The sequence below is a fragment of the Tupaia chinensis genome, unplaced genomic scaffold (genome assembly GCF_000334495.1).
Source record: "Tupaia chinensis unplaced genomic scaffold, TupChi_1.0 Scaffold143936_1, whole genome shotgun sequence".
Lineage (NCBI taxonomy): Eukaryota > Metazoa > Chordata > Mammalia > Scandentia > Tupaiidae > Tupaia > Tupaia belangeri.
This window is the reverse complement of record NW_006203787.1, coordinates 1,177,521-1,195,031: the sequence shown is the minus strand read 5'-3', so window position 1 is coordinate 1,195,031 and position 17,511 is coordinate 1,177,521. Positions and strand designations below refer to the sequence as shown.

Here is a 17,511-nt window from a genome sequence, read left to right as displayed (position 1 = left end):
TTCTGGGGCACAACAGCCTTAGCCAGTACAGTGGCAAGGGAATCCCGAGCCAAGGACGAGACTTCACGGTTTACCTGAAGAACCAGGATGGGCACAGGACCGATCTCAGTGCCACGCTGTTTGTGCCGGGCGTGCTCCCGTTGGCTCACCTGCTTCTCTCTACTTTGTAAAATGCAGTTACTAGAACATTTTAAATTATATAGGTAACTCTATGGAATGGTGTTGTGCTAAGACTCTCTCATGACAACGAAGAAAACGGGGGCCAGCAGGTGGTATGGTGGGTCAGGTGCTCAACTCCCACATAGCTGACTGCAGGCAGAGTCCCAGACCTGGTGGCTTGCTTTCTCGCTTTCCCCATTCTCTCTCTCTGTTGGTCTCTCTCTGGTCAGGTGGAAAAAAAAAAAAAAAGGAATTGAATAATTATCTTTTAAAAGAACTAGGAAAACTAATATTGCAAGCACAGTCTCTTAACATCAGCGAGTCAAACAGCTAGGTGGAAAAGATAAAACATGAAAATAATTCCCATACCATGGCATGAAGTGTGGTGATAAAGTTGAGTATGGTGTATGGGAGAATGAAGAGAGCCACTGGTAGAAGGGGTTCGGGAGCAGCAGTGAAGAGAGATGCTGGCAGAGTGGTCCCCTGGAGGGCGTACTTACTACCTGAGCTGAGCCTTACAGGATAAGTAGATACGTGAAGTGTGAAAGAGGAGGGAGGAATTCTTTTTTTTTTTTTTTTTTTTTTAAAGATGTTTTTGCTATATTGCATGAGCACTCGCACTCGCTGGAGTTTTTGCTATAGGGCGTGTGCACTCACTGGAAAGACAGAGAGACAGAAAGCAAGAAATCACCCCCCAGGGGGAACAACCGTGCCGCAGTCCCTTCTCCATTCTCCTCTTGGGATCTTGGGCATTGGCACACAATGTGCCTGGTGTGAGTTTAAGCCACCGGGTCCGGGACTCGAACATGGCTGCTTACATGGGAGTCCAGTGACATAACCACTACCCCACCTGCTGGTTCAAGGTGGGAGTAATTCTAAGAGAAAAGGAGCCTAGGAGCCAAGACAAATAGCAAAGGGCAAGGGGACTAACAGCGTTGTCTTGCTGGTAAAGGGAACAACAAGGTCTGTGCAGCGTGCAGGGCCAGGAAGGGCCTGTGTCATGTTCCCCTCTTAATCTGGCTGACTTGGTCCTTCAGATCCTAGCTTAGCTGCCATTTCTGGGAAGCCTTCATAAGGCTGAGTGTACCTGGTGTGTCTCCATATGCTCCGCGTTCCTTAGCACAGCTCTCAGACCGCCTTCTCATTGCTATTTATTGTTGTTTTCCTTGCTAGATTGGAATTGCTGGAAAAGCAGTGTCAAATTCGCCCACTCCTAGGCCCTGAGGGACTAGCTCGAGATAGTACTGAGTGTTTGGTTGAATAAGCTGATGAAAGCTTCATGAAACTAGACGGTCGAGAACCTAATGACTGGTTTTTGAATTTCAGTTAAAATTCATGATTTCTACTGTTGAAAGAAAATTCAGTGTAACTGATCTGGTAGCAAATTCTTTATAACCCCAAACCATTATTTTGTCTAGGGATATCTCTAAGTTCGCTATGCATTATATAATAGAAGAAATAGATGAAGACACGTCAATGGAAGACTTGCAGAAAATGATGGTTGTGGCTCTCATATACAGATTACTAGTTTGTTTCTATGAGGTAAGTGCTGACTTCAGCAGCCATTGGCATTTAACCGTCCAATTTTAGATGATCAGCCCAACACATGGGGGGAAATTTCTAATTATTGCTGTATTTTTCAAATGTCTATACTTTTCTGTTTTTTCTAAATTTTCATTGATTAACTAACGTATATAATCTTTCAAGTAAGAAAAAAAAGCTTTGAGAAGGAGATGTAGTTTCTTTGTGATTTTTTTCAGTCTTAGAAATTGAAACAAAATTCCATTCATAAACAGATTGTGGTCCAAAAATATACTTGTAAGTTGACTTTAGAACTTGAAATGTATTTTTTTATAGAAACAACTTGCTACAAAATATAGGGTCACAGAGAAGTATTACAGGCAGGCGATACCTTGTAACGCACATGTGCATGGTAGAGACCCCGGGAAGGCACCGAATTAAACGGGTGGGTGGCTATCTCTGAGTAGTCCGTGCAGTTCTTTTGACTTGAAATTCTTTAAAACATGAAATATATGGCAGTCAAACTTATATTTAAAATTGGTTTAGTTCAGCCAGTAAATTCTTTTAAAATTTTCCTTCTTTCCTTAGATAATTTGCATTTGGGGAGCAGGCGGAGCCACCCCAGGGAAGTTTCTGCTAGGTCTTCGCGTCGTGACGTGCGACACCTCAGTGCTCATTGCACCGAGTCGGGTGTTAGTGATCCCGTCCTCCAACGTCAGCATTACCACGTAAGTCCTTCTCAGCTTAATGCACTGTAGACTTAGGGAGATACTGTATTCCAGCTACAGCGACGAGCGTGGTGAGCCGCAGCATTTCATACAGTGTTTCTGGAATATTGGTGTTTTTCTTCTTGACACATAATTAGATAGGCTTCCATTTATTGAGTTTAAAGCCAGAAGGAGACTTTACTTCAGTTGTGTGTATGGTTGTAGACCTACAACTTCTTCCGCCTGCATTTTCAAGGCGATCGTTCCGTGAAACACCAGTCACAATATGAGAGGTGATCTGGACATTGGTCCGTGCTCAGGGCTCGGTGGCGGTGCTGGTACTCTGTAGCAGGTATCTGGTCAGTTACTGACGTGTCGCGAGGCTCCATTTGGTAATACCTGCCATTATCCTGTCTTGAACAGGCTGTCAGGGTTCTGACAGGGTGTATATGTGTGCATGTACTCTGTTCCTGCTTATGTGGTAGAACTTGTCACACTTCCGGTACTCAGGGCTATCTGCTGGCATTCGGCTCTGGGCGAAGGTGTGACCAGTGGCGGTGGAAGCTGTAGAGTTGAGTGGCTGAGAGTCAGTTGAGTCAGACAAGATACTGGCTGGAACAGCTGCCAGAATGACTCAGAGCTGATTGACCTGAAGAAGTATGAACAGCTGATGCTAGAAGCCGCCTTGTTTTCGCTCGTACCTCACAGTGTCCTTAAAACTGTGCTTCTAACCCTACTGCTTTGAATGAGAGTCAGTACTAGCCTATGTTTTTGCGTACTTCCGTATCAAGCCCTGTTAACAACACTGTATATGTATTTGCTGATTTAATCCTAACAACTTTATAAGACAGATACTATTATCCCCTTTTGGCAGATTTGCAATTTTAGAAGGTGGGTTTAAAACCGAGTACTGTGAATCCAGAGACATACTCAGCCCCTGTACTTTTCTGTAGCTTTTCAGTGTACTAAAATTCAGGAATCTAACATTAATAGGGTAATTCTGCAGTCTGAGCTGTCACTGAAAATTTCTCAGGCTTTCTATAATCACTGGATCCCACCAAGCAGAGAGCTGATAAAAGAACACATGGTAATTTTAAATGCTAGTGCTTCATGGATCAGCAGGTGGCACAGTGGTAATGTAATATTCTGCACTGCTGGCCCCACACGGGAAGGTCCTGGGTTCACGCCCCACATCCTCTCTGTGCATGCTTTATGCACATGTGCTGTGATCTGGGTGGGTTGCAGCTGGGGTGGATTGTGGTTTGAAGACCCTGTTTGGGAGTGCCTGTGTCTCATGAGCTCAAAGAAGAAATAAACTTTAAAAAATATTTTTAAATGCTAGTATTTTTTAAAAATTATTTACTCATTTTATTTGTTATAATTTAAGTTTGCTATAGGGCACATATACTCACCAGAGAGACAAAGAGGGAAAGTGAGAAAGCAAACCACCAGGTCCAAGATTCGAAGCGTGGTCAGCCATGTGGGAGTCCAGTGCTTTAACCACCATACCACCTGCTGGCCCCAAATGCTAGTGTTTTATATAAGGTAGAAAAGGGTACTGTAATAAACATATTGTGTTTATAAGACATAAAAAACACATGATAATCAGTGACTCACAGAAGAGGTAAGCAAGGGAAGTTATTCTAGTAAAATACTTAGATATTGTAACCCCTTGGTTCATTCTCTAAGGCATGGTTATTACTGTATTTCATGTGAAAGGTCTAATGTCTTTATGTAGATCATTCTTCAGAAATAGCCCAAGTGGTCTGATCATGACATAATGCTACTTGAAGTGAACTCAGATATCAAAGGTAATAATTCTAACTAGATGCGAATACATCCTTCAATATTTACTTTGAACTCGGTAGGATACCGTTACCTGTATGTGGTTGGTGTACACCTTACCTGATATTTTTGCTTTAATTTTTTAGGTCCACTATTCGGGCTCTGATCAAGAATTTCTCTATTGCTTCGTTTTTCCCTGCTTTCATCACACTGCTGTTTTTTCAACATAATCGAACAGCCTATGACATTGTGGCAGGAACCATTGTGGTAAAAAGAAACGGTGTCAGATGATGCTCAAAAAAGTCCTGAATTCCAGCCTCTCTGGAATAACGGCAAGACTAAATTATGTATCAAGGCCATCAGTATCTCTAGGTTACGTTAATTGATGATTTAGAAATTAAAGCAGTCACTTGCGTGTGATACAAGTGACGAATCTGAAAGTATTGATTTTACTTGAATGCCAAAGAACTTTTTCAGAAGAAAAATGTGTTAATTCAAGTGTTAAAATTTTTAGATCAAAAACAAGGCAAGTGGTTTCATAATCAACAATGGACAATAACACTTTACGATCTAAAACATTAGAATCTGCTGAAAGTCTTTTCAGCTTTGAAATCTCCAAGTGAAACTTTTAAAACTTATTTTGGTGTATCCCAAAATGATGGAAAATGTCCTGTTGTGTTTTGTAAACACCTGCATAATTCATCTTTTAGTTGACAGTTCTTAGGGAAATTGTCTTTGTTTTTTGTTAGCGAGGGTGTGGGGACACAAGTTGGATAATCTGCTCACCTCCTGCCCCGGGAGGTGGTGCGTTCATGGGAAGGTTCGGGTGAGGCAGGCCAAGCAGTTCCCTGACCTGAAGCTCCCTAGTCTGGACCTCAGCTCACTGTGGTGACGATGCAGCTGTACAGCTGTTCTCAATGCCTCCTCATACAGAGGGGCACGGGGGCAAGTTTCCTGTGGTGATAAAAAGTATTAAGTCGTGTTGCTATATTATCATTGATTTTTTTTTTTTTTAGAGGAAAGGTAAGGTAGTGATTGCTTTTACCAAGGAAGGTGGACTTTGAATGTAAACTGAACTTGAGTTCACATACCAGTGTTCCTAGTGCCCCAAGTCATCTCTAACTATGCGGGGAACGACTTCATCCAGCTGTTGCATATTTACCATCAGCAATATTCCCAGGTGTGTGTGGCATGAAGAAAGTATTAGTCTTTCTCAGTGTTCTCAGTGTGACTGTAACTTGTCTGTACACAGTGCATTCACGTACTATGGGTGGTTGGGAAAGTCAACGCACTTCTGCACGGGAACGGAGAAATACGGCCTGACTCCACCACCCAGTACTTCCTTCTATACTCTGTATAGTTCCACGACAGTGGGAACGTGAGTTAGAAGACTCTGACTATGTCATTAACTCTCAATACTAGTGGCCCGAAAGATATGAGCACTTTTCCTAATTGGACTGTTCCTAAATGGACTATTCCTCAAAGCAGGGGGAGTTATCCTTTCCAGAGATTGTGTTAGGTTCTTTCAGCTCGTTTTTGGGCCTGCTGGGGTTGAACTGTTGAGGAAAGTGTTGAAGTCATAATTTGGGTCTTTCCTTGGCAATGTATTTTCCTATTGAAGCAAGGCTATGGGGTTTTAATGTGTGCGCTTTTACTAGCTAGCTGTCCCAGTCACCCGCGTTGAGCTATACCTGCACTATTTATAATCTGAAGTCTTACTGGATTCTTAGGCATTCTCACCACCTCTGATATTTTCCCAAAAAAGAAAAACACTAAAGTATATATTGCACAGTTCAAATGAGAGTGCTTAAGGGATCTACCTAGACTTTGTTCTTGGTCTTAAATACAGTAACAAATGCAAGATTTTTTCACTGTACCAATTTTTAAAGTAGGCTTTTCTTGGACATTAAAAATGGAAAAGAATCACTATTTGCTGCCTATCAAAAATGTAATGATGTCCTAATACCTTTTTATTGTAACATTTCATAAACCATGCTTTTCACAGTAATTTTGTATTAAATCTCATGTCACAGCAAGCCTGTTAAGTATGTCAGAGTCCTGAGAGTACTAAGCAGATCACTCACTTGTGTTATGTGGGAAGACAAGAGTGTTATCGCTCTTCACAGTAAAAAAGAAAAACCTTCCATTTCTTTATGAGACTAGAAACTAGGAACCGTTACATAACATGGCTTTTACTGTGTGTGGTAGCACTGGTGTGTGTGCCACTTTTCCCACTGGTGGGGAATTCAAGTTGAAATGTCCCTCAGCCGTGTAGCTCCGGACTGCTTCATTTATCGTTTCACTCACATAATTGAATGGTTTTCCATCCAGGCTGGTTTTATTTACACAGTACAACAAAAACAAGTAGCCCAGTTTAATGTATGTTATACTTAAAATATTGCTCATTTTCTCTGCATGAGTCATTCTATGTCGATTCATTCAGATCCAACTGTAGATCAAGTTTCTTTGACCCTACAAGATACACTACAAGTATTACTTCACCTTTACAATAAAACCCAGTCTCCCTCTGCTTACTATTTTGGCACTTAAAGATATTTTGATTCTCAGAGTTGAATGGCAAAGCAGTGGGGAAGAGGGATCTCCAGGCCACATTTTTTTCTTGGAGCTGTGGGTGGGAGTCCCCTTTTCCAGAACATTTTTCTATGTGGTATATCTTGTCTACAGAAATTCTGATTTTGTTTCAGTGTAAGTCGTCTTCATTAGTACTAACAGTGTTCATCATTCTACCAAGCTAAAACAAGGGAACAAAAACTGTGACTTGAACCAAGAGTACTATTGGGTTGTCAGAAAAGTTATGGCGTGTTTTTCTGTGCAAATAAGTGTCCTGACTTTTCTGACCCAGTATTATCCGTGAGCAGACCTGCGTTACCACCGCAGAGCTGGACGTCCGGGCGTGTGGAGTCTCAGGAGTCATCCCGGAGTGTCCCGAGAGGCTGGCGCACCCTGGGCACACGGACTAAGCAATGGTGCCTTCCTCTGCCAGCGTTCTGCAGTAACAAGTTCTGCCCACTCACGCTCCAATTTCTTCCACGTTTCAGATCGTAAAATATGCATCGTATCTGAGTGCCACTTTGTCCAAATTACAAAATGAGTCTCACGTGTTAACTCATTTTAAATTTTTTTTTTTAAGGAAAGGATTTGGGCGCCATAAGGTGGCATAGTGATTAAGGTGCTAGACTTCCTTGAGGTCAATTGTGGTTCAAGTCCCAGGGCTCGTATCTTGAAACTCATGCTGGGTACATGTGTGTGCATGCCCAAGGTCCCAGCAGGAGAACAGAAAAGGGATTGTGGCCTGGTCATTCCCCTGCAGGGTGATTTCTCACTCTTCCTTCTCACAGAGCACACGTACCCTATGGCAAAAACCTTTAAAAAAAAAAAAAATTGCTCCCTTCATGTGATTTAGGTAATTTTACTTGTCTGTAAGTACTTCCAGCAAAAGGAAGGAGAAAGAAATTGGCAATGTACACTGTTCCCTTGAAGAGAATGGCTAAATGATAGTGGTGTTCCAAACATCTGTGGCTACCATTTCCATCCTGCCCTTCCCCATACCCAGGCCCAGAGGCCAGTCTTACACCGGGCACTTGCCTGGAGACGCTCCTCGTTTTAAGCAGTGTGTGTACTTCCCTGCGTACAGTATCTGATGGCCCACCTATAAATAAAATTCAGCGTTTAATTTTTAGTAATTTGTACGCCAATTTGTATTCCTCATCTCAATAAATAACCAAGTCACCAGTTTGTCTGTGTTCTGTGTTTCCCTGAGGTTTGCTCTAGCATCTCCTGCCTAGGGAGGCGTTCAGAAATGGGCTACACATATACGCCAGGGCAGGCAGGTGAGTCCGTGAGCCACGCTTCACGGTGTATCTAGTCCTTTCCTAGGAGTTGCAACCGGCACGCAAGACCAAGTCTCATAGCTAGGAGGTGACTGAGCTGGCAAGTTCAAGCCCAGTTCTGACCTTACAAGCCTTTTCTGTGCTAACTTATACAGACAGGTAAAGGGCGGGGAGGAAAGGCAGGACACAGAAACAACAGGTTCCTTCAGAAGACGAAGGATAAAGTGGAGTGTAGCTAAAACCCGGCCTGATCTGAGTTCTACAGAAGTGCCACAGGCTACATTTTGAAAGGACAGTGGCTTCTGAGATACACTTAACGTGCCCAATACGACAAGGAAATGAAGGCTGATTGACGTGGCCACTCGGCTGTTGTCTGTAGGTAGATCCACATACCAGAAACTGTCCATTTCTATTGACCGCATAGGCTTCCGTAGCATTTCCATGAATTTCCCACAGGCCCAGAAGGTGGTATGTTAATATAATTGAAACACAGGTTCTTAGCTTAAACCACGAAGTTTATAACCTGGTTAAATGGTTAAATTCAGCACTTTCATTTCAAATAAAATGCTAATTATATGAATAAGTAATTTCATCAAAATTTTTTTTTTGCTATAGGGTGCATGTACTCACCAGATAGAGACAGAAAGAGAGAGAGAGAAATCACCCTCCAGGGGAATGTCCATGACACAATCCCTTCTCCATTATCTTGAAGTTGTTGGTATGCACGCTCACATGCCCGGCGTTGTTTTAAGCTACTGGATTCAGGATTCAGACCGCAGTCTACTATATGGGAGTCCAGTGACATAAGCATTATGCCACCTGCTGGTCCCTTCATCAGAAAATGTTTTACGATTAAGTGGTACATGTAAGCAGGTAATACTCAAGGCACCTATCAGACCTAACAGTCGCCAGCAGTGGATCAGTATATGGCCTGTGCTTGTCCCACCAGGACGCCTCTTCTCACCTGAGGACAGCTGTGAGGCAGCAGCTGCCACCATGCATGCAGTCCAGAGCTGCCATACGCAGCCTGGGCATTAAAGAAGCAAGATTTGGGCCCAGCAGATGGCGTAATGGTTACATCACTGGACTACCACATGGTCGACTGCAGTTCAAGTCTCAGACCCAGCGGGTTAAAACACTGGGTTGGGACCAGCAGTTAGTGTAATGGCTATGTTGCTGGACTCCCGTGTAGTCGACCGCAGTTCGAGTCTCAGACCCGGTGGATTAAACTCACGCCGGATGCATGTGCGTGCGTGCCCAAGATCCCAAGAGGAGAATGGAGGAGGGGATTGAGGCGTGGTCATCCCCCCTGGGTGGTGATTTCTCGCCTTCTGTCTCTCTCTCCCTTTCTGGAGAGCGCATGCGCCCTATAGCAAAAACCTCTCTCAAAAAAAAACCAAAACAAACACTGGGCACGTGTGCATGCGTGCCAAGGATCCTGAGAGGAGAATGGAGAAGGGTTTGTAGCGTGGCCATCCCCCCGAGGGATGATTTCTCGCCTTCTGTCTCTCTCCAGCTAGCGCGCACACACCCTACGGCAAAAATTTCTTTGAAATTGAAAAACATTCCAAGTCCTAAAGATGGCTCAGAGACTTTTCAGGTTTGGGGGTTAAAAGATTCCCTTTTTAATACAGCCAGCTTAAATACGGTTTTCAGTAACTAAAAAGAAAAAAAAACTAGCCATTTTTCTAGCAAAGTAGAAATCTCAGTGGTCTTACCAATATTGGCCTAAAACATGGCCAAGAACGACCTTGCAAGGTGGTCAGGCGTTGCCATCTCTGCAGGAAGACATGGCTGTCCAGTGGCTTCTCCCACACGCACCACCTGCTCCCCGCTCCAAACAGGGAGGTGCCAAACAGGTACCATTAACCATGTGAACTTCAGAAACAGAATTTCTACCTGAGAACAGCATTAGATAACAGCCTATGGCGTCTTAGACAAGAGAAATACCCATTCATGAGTAGCACAAACACAAAAATCTCCTGAGCATTTTTAAGATCTGAATTGACACTCATCAAGAGCACAGTAACTTCACTCAAACTGAAGAATAAAAGTAAATGCTGAGGGACCAGCACATGGTGGAATGGTTACATCAGTGGACTCCCAGGTAGTCAACCGTGGTTCAGGTCCCAGACCGGGCAGCCTAAATCTCACGCCGAGCATGGTGCGTGTGTGCCCAGAATCCTGAGAGGAGACTGGAGGAGAAGGAACTGTGGCGTGGACATTCTGCCCAGTGGTGATTTTTTTCTATCTCTCCAGCAATCGCAGTCACCCTGTAGGAAAAATCTCTCAAAAAAATTTTAATGCTGAAAACAAATGCTGTTTCAAGAGTTCTTTTACGGGCCACAGGAAAACACACAGTAAAAAAAAATATATAATGCAGTAAAATAATCCAAAAATTATACAAAAGGATCACTGCAATTTTTGTAAACTGCTTTAGGTATGTATCTTTAAGAACTCAATCAATAAATACTGTCTAGTCACCTATCAAGGAAAATACAAGTACAAACAGAAATGGTTTGTGTTTATTTTCAACTTTAAAAAAAACACATAAGTCTACGTGCAAATTAGGCATGATTCCTAGCACCAGAAAATTAGCAGCAGACAGAAATATGTCATAAATGCAGACACTTTCTCCTTCTCTTAGGACTTGTGTCAGTCACTTGAATGTATTCTTTGGAAATGATCTTCTAATTGGCCATTATTAACCTTCATAAAAAGGAGCCCTCCCACTAACGTGGTACACCTTCATCCTTAGTTAAAACTAGAACAAAAAGTATTTCGTAATTTTTTATTGATGGCATTTATCCCATGGTTTAACATGTTAATTATACTGTAATAAACATGGCTTTAATATTAAACTTTTCCTTATTATCCAAAGTCACCACAGTCCATTTCAGTAAATATAAAAATATATGCTTAATACTTTGTACAATACTGGTTTTTGGTCCAAACAAAACTGGATCAGAAAAGCCAATAAATTCAACTTTAAGAATCCCCAATTTTTTTTTAAAGATTTCCAAATGGATTTAGGCAACTTTGAATAATGGGATTTACATAATAAAATCTGAGACAAGACTAAACAACAACAAAAAAAATTGCTAACACAAAACTAAAATTTCAAGTTCACAGATTTATGTTATGCCAAAAAGTACAGAAACAAAATTGTATTTACACAAGTTTCATAATAAAATAATGAAAAAGGCAAGACAGGTGATAGAAGAATGAAAATATAGAAAGAGCATATAATTATTAAATGGGGAATGAACTAGGTCTAACAAGTCCTTAGCACGGACCATTCTTTAATCAGGCTTCCTCTACCAGGACATTTTAGTGCACAGTACACCCAACCCACTCACTTCACACATACATACACCAGCACAAACTTGGCATGGAGGTCATTCATTTCGACACCCTCTAATCTATACAGAATTCCCCAGATATAGTTACAGTTCCGAGGCGTTCCACACACGCTGTCCGTGCACACACGGTGCAGACGCGAAGTTACGCACGAAGCCGCCCGCCACGCGAGCTGTACTCCTGGGCACAGCCACACTATGCCAATCGGTGAATAATCTGCTGGATCATAAAATATTTTTGCTGAAGAATCAGTCACCAGTTCTAGCTATTATTTTTTAAAAAGGGGGATAGGAGAGGTGAAGGTGGGGCTTCCGAAAAGAAAGAAAAAAAGGGGCAGGTTCCAAAATTAAAGAAGTCCTTAGGCAGATCTGACTTCAGATAACCCCAGCGCGCAGTACAATCCAGTATCTGAAAGCAGGGCACCAGCTGTTGGTAAAACTGTTGTGCATAACACCACTGTGACCTTTATTTCTTGCGTCTAACAGCAGTCTTTATCTTGCGACCAGAAACTGAAGTTCCAGAAGAAGAGAACATATTTTTTCCATTTGACCTGTGAAAAATAAAAGCTTCATAATATGACAGGATGCTCAGAGAAAAATTCCAACATCATCGTAACAGTTAACATGACCAGCTCCCCGGTGAGCAGAGGTGGGGCTCACTATCAAACACACCCACCTCCTCCTGCTCTAGCTAACACACACACGCCTGCTGCTTTCCTCAGGCTGCAATATAATCTCGCAAAATTGTAATACAGTAAAATGATGCTGGCGAACATATATAGAGTTTTACTAAACTACACTGCATCTTGATGACTTTTCAGAACGAGTCACACACATGCACACACCTGTGCCAATGTAAATCCCACTTCAACAAAAGGCTCTTACCCCACGGTAAATGCTGGTGGAGCCTGGTTAAATGGAAAGCCCCCTGAGCCCGAGGGCTGGACACAGGCAGCAGGTGTACTAGGGTTTGCACCGAAAGTGAATACTCCTGATGGGTTGTTGTTTGTAAAGTTGAAATTTGTAGTGCTGCTGCCAAACTGGAAAACCGAACCTACAACAGTTAAGCAGAAATACTTCATTAAGGTAGAAATGACAGGTTTGTTTTACTAAAATATTTCTCCATTGACACACATACAGTACAAATTCCCAACAAGCGACATTAACTATTATGACCAAGGAAAAGGGCAGAGCGGACCTCTGGTTAGAGTGTGGATAACAGACACTTAGCTCTATCTTCTTTCAAAAGCACCATGAAACAGTACAGGGTTCTCCACTGTTAACGGTGGGAGGAAGAGACAACAGTAATGGACGCGCAGAGGCTGGAAGGCTGACAGGGCGGAGCACTACCTAGTAGTGGGAGCAGAGGCCCCGCCCTGCATTACACACACCCAGAGGGCTTAGGTTCCAGGAGAGCGGGACGCCACACATCATATCGAGGAAGAGAGATTAAGAGTCGGCTGTTGTGACGAATACAAAGAATTCCAGGTAACTCTCTGACCATGGGCAAGTACGAGTTTAGTCCCCAATACCCTCCAAGTGGAACGAGACACTGCTTCTCTAGGGAATCTGACAGAATGAGAGGAAAGACTTGAAGATATTCCCATCCATATTTTCCCAAGAAAAATAAAGCTAGATAAACCAGGCAATAAAATGCAAGATCTATAAGCCCCATCAGTGTACAAAGTATTTAAGTGGTGGTCAGGTGTCCCGCACTCATGAAATTAAGAGTGGACAGGCACAGAGCACCATACATTTAAGGGCTGGACTCAACAAGAAATCGCTGAGACCAAGACGGTAACAGAGAAAAGCCATTTGGGGAAAACTGACTCAGCAAGGAAGCAGAACTTTAAGGACAAAACCCAAGTAGCTCATCGTTAATATTCTCAAGACATCAAAAGATGGCACCACACCCATGGAAGAAACACAGAACTGTCGAGAAACTTAAAAGAGCACTTGGAAACTAAGCTGTCATAGTGGAGGTAAACTCAACAGAAGGGGAGGTAAGAAATAAATGAGCGCGCTCCTCAGAAAGTTAAAAAAAAAACGACAAAAGGGGAGGGGAAGAGAATGGGAATTAAAAAATAAATAAGGAGCAAAATCTAAAAAAATAAAATAAAATAAAAGGGGGGAATCCCCAAGTTCACAGAGCACGCTGTGTTCTCTACATCCTCACTGTCTGAAACAAACCCACCAAGGCACGTGCTGACACGGATCAGAACACTGGAGGCCAAAGAAAAGGCTCTAGTGAGAAAATTTTCTACAGAAAGAAGAAAAAGTAAAAAATCAAGAATCAAGATATATTTATAATACTAGGTCGGGTGCCTGGGGCGAAAAAAACAGGAAAAGATTTAAAGAACAATTCTGGGGGCTGGCAGGTGGCATGGTGGTAACGTACTGAATTCCCACATGGCCAACTGCAGTTCAAGTCCTGGACCTGGTGGCTTGTTTTTTCACTTTCCCTCTCTCTCTGATCAAATTAAAAATTATTAAATAAAATAGAATTTAAAAAGTCTTTAAAAAAACAACACAACTCTGGGGCTGAGCTGACACTACGGCCTGGTGGTCAAAGTAGCTGGACCCCACATAAAAAGTCATGGGGGGACCAGCAGATGACATAATGGTTATGTTACTGGACTCCCATGTAGTCAACCATGGCTTACGTCCTGGACCTGGCACATGGAACTCATGCCAGTGGGGACCAGCAGATGGCATAATGGTCACAGTGCTGGACTCACACACAATCAACCACAGTTTGAGTCCCGGACTCAGCCACTTAAAATTCACACCAGGCACGTGTGCATGTGTGCCCAAAATCTAAAGAGGAGAATGGAGGAGAAAGGACTGTGGTGTGGCCATCCCCCCTGCAGAGGGATTTCTCGCTCTCTGTCTCTCCAGTGAGCACACAAAGCCTATAGCAAAAATCTCTCTTAGAAAATAAAAAGTTGTGGGAACTTTTGTTTAAATACACAGTGGAAAGGCTAGTGTCACTAGCAGAAAGGAAGCTATCAGGAGACAACTCGGCTGCCTGGACTGTCCCAGGAAGGAGTACTGAGCCTGGGGCAGGAACGCCAACTGTCAGGAGAATCAGGAAACCTGGCTCAAATCTAAGCTGGAGAGCTCATCAAGTCAGAACTGAGAAGAAATGGGACTGAATGAATCCTATGCCCAAGTCAAAGGAAGAAATAACACTTCATAATATAGTTTAATACTCAAAAGTGTGTAATTGTGTGAAACTTTGTAGGTAAATCTGAACATATAATTCTGCCAATCACAAGAGACAATTTAAAAGACACACGTTAGATTTCAAAGTTCAAATCAAAACACCATCTTTAAAAGCACGCAGACCCTGAGCATGAAATACCCCGCGGCAGGCACTCACCGGTGTTAGGAGCCGCCCCAGAGCCGAAGGCAGACTGACTAGGCTGCTGTCCAAACACGGGAGGCTGGCTACTGCTCGACACAGACCCGAAAGTAGGCGGTGCGGGCTGGGAGCCAGCGGAGAATAATGCTGTTGAGGACGATATAGATCCAAACCCCAAGGGGTTGGGCTGGCTGGGACCTTGACTTTGTCCAAATGCTGGGGTCTGGGCGGCACCAAATGCTGGACTGGCAGACGGTGCTGAAGGTCCCGTGCCAAATACAAAGGAGGATCCTGGAGGCCCAAAGAAACAGTGAGATCCCCACAACAGCCACAGCGAGACAATCCTCAAGAGATTTGTGCAAACCCACACGCAAGTTTCAAATACCTCCTGAGACTCTTACTGCACTACCCAAACCCCACGAAGACAAGTTCTGCATGATGGCCCAGCCACGGGGCACAAGGGAGGAGCTCTTGGGAGGCCTGAGTGCAGGTCCTGGGCCAACCAGAAAACAGGCCAGGAGCAACCACATGCCTGCAAGTCTAGCTAACTGGAAGGCTGGGCCAGGTGGATCTTAACACAGCAAGACCCTGACAAAACTAACTTCCTCTCATGGGTGGGGGGCAAGGAATGCAATGCTACCATTACTTAATAAAACACATGGAATACACCAAGTCAAAAACTTCAGTTAATAGGCGCTGGCAGGTGGCATGGTGGCTGGGGGCACTGGGCTCCCACATGGCTATGGTTCGAGTCCTGGACCTGGCGGCTTGCTTTCTCACTTTCTTTTTCTCTCTCTGTCACTCTGTTCCTCTCTGGTTGAATTAAAAATAAATAAAGTTGAATAAAATAATTCTTAAAAAAAATACCCTTCAGTTAATAACACTAATAACACTCCCCTTACTTGCAGCCAATACTTTTATGGCAAAGAGACATAACTCAGATGGTTCCCCACCAGAAGTTTAGCATGCAGAGATCACCGGTGCTGTATAAATGTATATTCTGCATAATGAGGACTCTTGAAAAAGAAAAGAAGCTCTAGAGTCTGTTCCCTTATGACTCAACATTTCCAACACAAAACTGAAAAAAATTAAACATCAGACTTAATGAAACCAGAAAAATTGCTCCCAAGCATTAAACGTGAACACAAAGGCACGCTATCCACACAGAATCCCTGGAACAGAAGACCCAAAGCACCCCCACCACCTTGTGATAATCTGCTCTGCTGTTTGCCTAAAAACTGACACATTTACCATGGAGTCCGACCCAACCATGGCTTGTATTCTCCCTCAGCAAACACACCTGCAGAGCTAGATGTGGTGGCAGCTCCGAAGCTGAAGCCAGAGGCGGCAGAATTATTACTGCTGGCTCCGGTACCAAAGACGAACGGGGCGACAGCTGTCCCTGTGCTGGACGTGGTTGCTGGTTTGTCTTGAGAAAACAGCAAGGTCTGAGTTGTACTGGACTCAGCCGAGTTTCCGAAGGCAGAGCTGCTCACTGGGTTGCTGGCCTGCCCGAACACAAAGGCGGCCACAGGTGTGCTGGAGGTGGCGGTGGAACTCCCAAAAATGCTGCCGCCAGCAGAGGTGGCCGGTGTACTCGAACTCGATGAATTGTTGTTATTCAAGAAACTAAAAACTGGCTTGGCCACACCTTGATCTGTAGAACAAATTCAGAAACAAACATAAATGCTTAAAAAAACCATTGCTATAGAATGTACTTTTAAAAAAAATAATTATTACTTCATTTTAATTTAACCAGAGAGAGGGAGGAAGAAAGAGAAAGCAAGCCGGGACTTGAACTGTGGTTGGCCATGTGGGAGTATCCAGCGCCTTAACCACCACGCCACCTGCTGGTCCCCAGAATGTACTTTTCCCTAGCCTACAATCTCAGAATCCATAAAATAACAGAGTATTACATTTTTTCGGGACCAGCTTGGCATAATGGCTATGTCACTGGACTCCCATGTAGTCACCTGCAGTTTGAGTCCTGGATCTGGCAGCTTAAACTCACGCCAGGTGTGTGTGCATGCATGCCCAAGATCCTAAGAGAATGGAGAAGGGATTGCGGCATGGCCATCCCTCCTAGGGAGTGATTTCTCACTTTCTGACTCTCTTTCTGGTGAGCGCACATGACCTATAGCAAAAACCTCTCCAAAAAAAATTTTGTTCACAAAAATGCACCCATCAAATGGCTGTGAGAAATAAACTGACACATTCAAATATGCCTGTCTTTTTTGGCTATGGATTTTCTGTCTTCCATAGGAAGATCTTCAGCATTGGGAATAAATATACGAATACTGAAGCAGGTACAGCTCCATCTTGTGAGGGACCTTCATTGTGAACTGCTCTCTATATTGGAAACTTTCTCTTTCCTAAACAGTGATTACCATCCCTACTGTCCTTACTAAACTGTCCTAGGATACTCTACTGCGATAAGACCAACAGCCACCAGACCCATTTGCCCTGAGCCATAAAAGTCAAGATTCCATTGTGTTTAGGTAGGGATGGAATACACCCTTAGGAATTATTAACCTGCTTGTTTTCCTTCTGTAACTTGCTTCTGCATTGTAAACCCCTATCCTCACCCTTTCAAGTTCACCTGCTTTGTTTTGTAATCGCCACCTCTCAACCTGGAAAAGAATGTGACTTTTGCCTTTTTTTGGGGGGAGAGGTTTTTTGCTATAGGGCGCATGCGCTCACCAGAAAGAGAGACAGAGAGACAGAAAGCGAGAAATCAAACACCCCAACCCACCCCCACGAGCCAG

General features: G+C 43.4%; 2 protein-coding genes across 9 annotated transcripts in view; one reads left to right on the top strand and one right to left on the bottom strand.

Moving 5' to 3' along the window:
* The window catches only part of FAM8A1 (family with sequence similarity 8 member A1), a 10,762-nt gene extending 4,138 nt beyond the window's left edge, over positions 1-6,624 (top strand). Inside the window, exons 3-5 of the mRNA XM_006165522.3 lie at positions 1,578-1,701; positions 2,269-2,408; positions 4,319-6,624. Coding sequence (XP_006165584.1) covers positions 1,578-1,701; positions 2,269-2,408; positions 4,319-4,463 — 409 coding nt within the window. The 3' untranslated portion in view covers positions 4,464-6,624. The remainder of the gene's footprint in view (positions 1-1,577; positions 1,702-2,268; positions 2,409-4,318) is intronic.
* A 4,175-nt stretch (positions 6,625-10,799) lies between these two features.
* The window catches only part of NUP153 (nucleoporin 153), a 78,295-nt gene continuing 71,583 nt past the window's right edge, over positions 10,800-17,511 (bottom strand). For all 8 annotated transcript variants that reach the window (XM_006165514.3, XM_014582959.2, XM_014582960.2 and 5 more), the window contains 4 exons: positions 16,047-16,403; positions 14,765-15,037; positions 12,268-12,436; positions 10,800-11,933 (listed from right to left, as the gene is read on the bottom strand). In XM_006165514.3, the coding sequence (XP_006165576.1) occupies positions 11,849-11,933; positions 12,268-12,436; positions 14,765-15,037; positions 16,047-16,403 (884 nt within the window). In that variant the 3' untranslated portion in view covers positions 10,800-11,848. The remainder of the gene's footprint in view (positions 11,934-12,267; positions 12,437-14,764; positions 15,038-16,046; positions 16,404-17,511) is intronic.